General features: G+C 32.2%; 1 protein-coding gene across 5 annotated transcripts in view; it reads left to right on the top strand.

Annotated features, from left to right (window-relative positions):
- The window catches only part of LOC122718070 (TOX high mobility group box family member 3-like), a 19937-nt gene extending 16178 nt beyond the window's left edge, over nt 1-3759 (top strand). For all 5 annotated transcript variants that reach the window (XM_043942744.1, XM_043942748.1, XM_043942746.1 and 2 more), the window contains 4 exons: nt 132-267; nt 383-763; nt 961-1053; nt 1260-3759. In XM_043942744.1, the coding sequence (XP_043798679.1) occupies nt 132-267; nt 383-763; nt 961-1053; nt 1260-1616 (967 nt within the window). In that variant the 3' untranslated portion in view covers nt 1617-3759. The remainder of the gene's footprint in view (nt 1-131; nt 268-382; nt 764-960; nt 1054-1259) is intronic.
- The last annotated feature ends 1493 nt before the right edge of the window (nt 3760-5252 follow it).

A 5252-nucleotide genomic window follows, 5' to 3' on the forward strand; every position in this document is an offset into this window, starting at 1 on the left:
TCTCTCTCTCTCTCTCTCTCTCTCTCTCTCTCTCTCTCTCTCTCTCTCTCTCTCTCCTTCACACACACACACACACACAAAATCTTTTCTACTCGTTATTTCTTCGTAACACGTTATTATTTATATTGCAGACCTGTTTCGGCGTACGCTCTATTTTTTAGAGATACCCAAGCCGCGATAAAAGGGCAAAATCCGAATGCGAGCTTTGGCGAAGTTTCAAAGATCGTAGCTTCGATGTGGGATGCGTTGGATACGGAACACAAGAACGTGAGTGCATATTGTTGCAGGATATCATCGCTGTTTTCTTCCTCTTTTTTTTTCAAAAAAAAAATCGATCGTAATTGTATATTGTATATAACGAAAATTGTGTAAATCTTTGTAGGTGTACAAAAAGAAAACGGAAGCCGCCAAAAAAGAATATCTGCAGGCTCTTGCGGCGTATAGGGCGTCTTTAGTTAGCAAGGGAGCAGCCGAAAACGACAATCAACAACATCAACAACAACCGCAACAACAGCCAACGCCGCAACAACAAGTTCAATACGCAGCATATGGTAATTATACCGGGAATGGAACACCCGGAAGTGTCTCGTATCAAGTTTACAGCCCACAACCGCAACCCTCTTCGCCTCAACAACAACATCCGCATTCTCATCCGCATCAACAACTTCAACATCATCAGCAATCGACGCAACAAATGCAAATAAAAAAATCTCCTCACCATTTAACGATGCCAGGAAATCCACAGCAACAACAAACGCAACAGGTAATGATTCTTCATTTTTCTTTTTTTTTTTTCGTCTCTCTTTTTAACTATACGTGTATTTGTAAAAAAATATTTTTGTTCTTTAAAGATCTATCGAGATGTGTGTCATTTTAGCATTACACGTTGTAAGGAATGTAGCTGTAATTCATTTCCCCCTTTTTTTTCTATTTTTATTTATTTTATCCATTTTTTTCAAGACTTTGATGGCAACATCGATGGCACCAACGCATATTTCGCAACAGCAACAACAACAACAACAACAACAACACATGCAACAACAATACATGCAGGTTAGTCATATTAATTTGTCATTCTTACTGCTCTTTTCAGTTTTCCTGTTCTTCTAGAATATCTGTGTCGTGTGAAAATAATTATAAAATGAAATGATAGTGATATTTCGCTTCATGAATTACAATTATTCCTTTTCGATATCAAATCTATTATTGGTATTAAATTAAGAAGTAAAATAATTACGAGAATTTGCATGTTTTCATAGATACCACAGCAACAAGTGCAACAAGTGCAACAACAGTCGCAACAAGTACAACACCACCAACAACAACAGCAACAATCGCAACAACAATTGATGCATACGAATCCGGCAAAGAGTGATACATTATCGAGTTCTCCACCAGCAGTGAACTCTGTGACTCAAGCTGCGAGCATGGTTGGTCAAAGACCAACGTCGAACGCTTGTATACGCCATGGATGCCCGAATACCGCTGTTGCGAATAGCGAATGGGAAGACGAGTATTGCAGCAACGAATGCGTGGTTAGTCATTGCAGGGATGTCTTTACCACGTGGGTATCTTCGAATCAAAATCCGCAACAAAACTTTTCGACCGTTAAATAAGGATAGGTCGTGCTAGTTGAAAAATAGCAATCGTTTAAAATCTTTCCTACAATTTCTTACAATCGTGGAACACGAGTATACATTTACCTTATATATTTGAAACGTGATTTGATTCGCTATCTTTTGTACATATGTCGACCACACGAAGTTTTTTCGCTTTAAATCAAAAAAAAAAAAAAAAAAAAAAAAAAAAAAAAAAAAAAAAAAAAAAAAAAAAATGAACGACTGAGAGCGCGAGTCGCTACATCGATCTATAGGTTTCATTTGAAAGACTGCCTCCACGCGGCATACGATGCTCGTCGACTCGGATATATATTGCCGTTTCACATTTTCACCGATTACTTTTCATGGACGAGCAACATAGCTGCGTAATCGCGAAAGAGTATTAGAATCGCCAAAGTAGCCGATAAAATCGGGCTGTAGTTCGAAGGAATTCATTTCGATGTGTTGTCGTGCGCGCGTTTGCCCATTGTCGTTTGCGGATCGTTCAATGCGCATACGCTATCGAATTAATAAGAGATTTAATAATGAAGCGCGGACCGAGTTGTATTCCTTCATTCAAATCTAGTTAGGAATCGTTTAACGATAGATAACAGTAAATTCGTAGAGATATATTCAAAAACTTTAGAATACGTCTATATAAAATTTATGGATACCCCGTCGTATCAGAATCAATGAGAATAAATACGAATTTGGAAAGAAGTTTCCTCGATTAGTAAAAAGAAATAAAAAAAAAATATCGATTGCCAATTAAACGTATAGTAATTTGTCTATATAATCGATGGGAATTAATGATAAACGAATCGAAAATTCCGTCGACTCCTGTATAAGAAAGAAAGATTGCTGATGGCGTTAAAGATGATAATGGAAGATGAAAGAAGAAAAAGGAAATACCACGGTAGCCATCAAAAATCTGTAACACAACTTATTTTTGTATAATTTTACAAAGGAATAAAAAGTTCGTGCAAATAATACGAAATAAAAAAAAAAAAAAAAAACAGAATGGTACGAACCGGACGAATTGTGGCCAACGTTTGCTAAAACTAATCTTTATGGTCGATTCAATAATTTTGTTCGAATTCCAGTTTGCTCCTCATATTCAATTTTTAACAAGTGTACGATCGATGAAAACAATCAATGAAAAGGAAGCAAACGAATCAACGTAATTTATTTCGAAACAATAATAGGCTGTATTGACGCGAGTCTTTAACCGTTCAAGATCGTCGAACGAGAACGAAAGATTCTAAAAAAGAATAAAAAAGGAAGAGCTTAAAATCTTTGATATTTTATTAACTTGATTGCGAAAATGCATCTCTTCCTAAATTTTCTCATCTGTTCTCGACGGTGATTTTGCTCGATCTCTGACTCCAGAAGTACATGGAATTAGTGAATGAATGTTTATATTACGAAAGATTGCGTAATACTTTCGTGACAGATAGGACACATGCGCGTACACGCATATGAATGCGTGATTTTGGTAAGTTTTTAAATAATTTTTTTTCTCCTTTCCTAAAAAAATCCTTGTATATATATATAAAAAAAAAAGGAATATTCCATAGATTTGTAAGCTGTATGATGTAAACATAATCGATAGTGTAACATATTGATGATACACACACACACACACACACACACATCCACACAACACACATACACCACAGATATATAGATATATATATATATATATATATACGCATATATATGTTTGAGCGTGTGATATATATATATATATATATATATCATAGAAACGTATAAACAATATATAATATAAATGTAAAGATTAATCGGTCGTGCATATATGTATACATACCATACGTGCATATGCCTGTATACGTATACCTGATTCACGTCTGTATGTACGTATGTATAAATGTACATGCACATGTAATCAAAATGATAACTGTAGAGTTATCATAATTGTATGTGAAACTACATCATTGCATATAGATGACTATGAATTGATTCAAAATTGTTTCAAAGATGATAAATTTTGCGAATCGATTCTTAATAGAGGACTGAATGAGGTTAGAATTTTTTCAGGGTTAGTCATAATCGCATAAATCTGTATACCGAAGAACAAAAACACAAAAAACAAAAGAAAAGATGAAAAGAGAAAAAAGAAAATAAATTTAGAAGATATCAACTAACGTATTAATTCCATTCTTCGTTCTCAACGTTTTTAATATAACAAGCAATACTGTTGGATGGATTGCGAGATTGTATGAGTAAGTATTTACTTATGTATATACTTACATGTATAAAAAGTTATGAGTTACGTGCCATTAAATATGCAGATGATATTGTCTTCATTAAAGATTCTCCTATTATCACGTACATGTACCATTTATATAAAAATATACGTGTACGAGATATTACTACAAACAAAAATATGAAATAAATCTAACATTAAATGTATTTTTTTTCCATACCTCGAAGGCACTAAAATCATTTATCATTTTAATATCATTCACAATGTTATTCATTTCGACTCAAAATAAGATTGCAACATTAATTGAAATTTGGAACATTTGAATTGAAATTAAATTTCAATAAATAAAATTATAAGTAAAAAATAAAACAAATGTTCTATTATACTTGAAAATTGGATATAGAATGGATATTATTAAGATTTTTAATTAATTAAAAGATAACGGGAAATATGTATAAATTTATGTTCTTCGTTACATAAATTTTGTAAACCAATTATAAACATAAGGAGAGGAGATGATACAAGAAAGACAGAGATAGAGTAACAATATTGAAATCAACGCCATCTTCAGAGTGTCGCAAATGAAATGGTAAAAAAAAATAGTGAGAGAAAGATAGAAATAGAAAAAGAATTAACCATCAACACCATCTATCGAACATCAAAAATTATTTATTCATACATAAATGATACAATCTGTAACGAATGACACAAAGATATTGTCACCAAAAATATTCTATCCTGTGAAGATGTAAGCACTCACGTTACGAAAATATTATGTAAATCTTATGGCGGATAACGTGATATAAATTTACCCCCGTATTAGAATCTTGCGCGTTAATACATATTTTTGGTATTAGATAAATTCTATTTTTGTCCTTTTCTCCATATTTTCTATGCTTTCTTTGAAAGTATAGAACGTTTCATTTGAGGCACTCTGAAGATGGCGTTGATTTCAATATTTTTACTCCATTTCTATTTTGTCAATTTCTCTCCTTGTTTTTAGCGCATGATCACAGACGAGATCTGAAAATTTAATATATTTTTGTTTTTTTTTTTTTTTTTTTTCNTTTTTTTTTTTTTTTTTCTTTTAAAATTACAATATGTTTAAATCTTTGATTCATTTTCAACGTATCTTATCTTTTTTATGTTTGAGTGTCAGAAAATTATGCGTCGGGAAATTAAATTAAGAGAATATAATTTAAAAGTAAGAATTTTTTCAAATACAAAGATCTTTGTGTAATTTTAATTACCTGTATGTATTTATCTGTGAAATTACTCATTTTCCAAACTATTTTTATGATTTTCTTAAAATTTTCAAATCAGAAACACAAAGTGTAGATTATCTAATCATAGCTTTTTCTATCAACATAGATAATCATGAAGAAGGATAAACTGTTTCGCTATTACGAAAATAAATGACACGCATG

The sequence above is a fragment of the Apis laboriosa genome, unplaced genomic scaffold (genome assembly GCF_014066325.1).
Source record: "Apis laboriosa isolate Shangri-la unplaced genomic scaffold, ASM1406632v1 scaffold5_cov152, whole genome shotgun sequence".
In the NCBI taxonomy this organism is placed as follows: Eukaryota; Metazoa; Arthropoda; class Insecta; order Hymenoptera; family Apidae; genus Apis; species Apis laboriosa.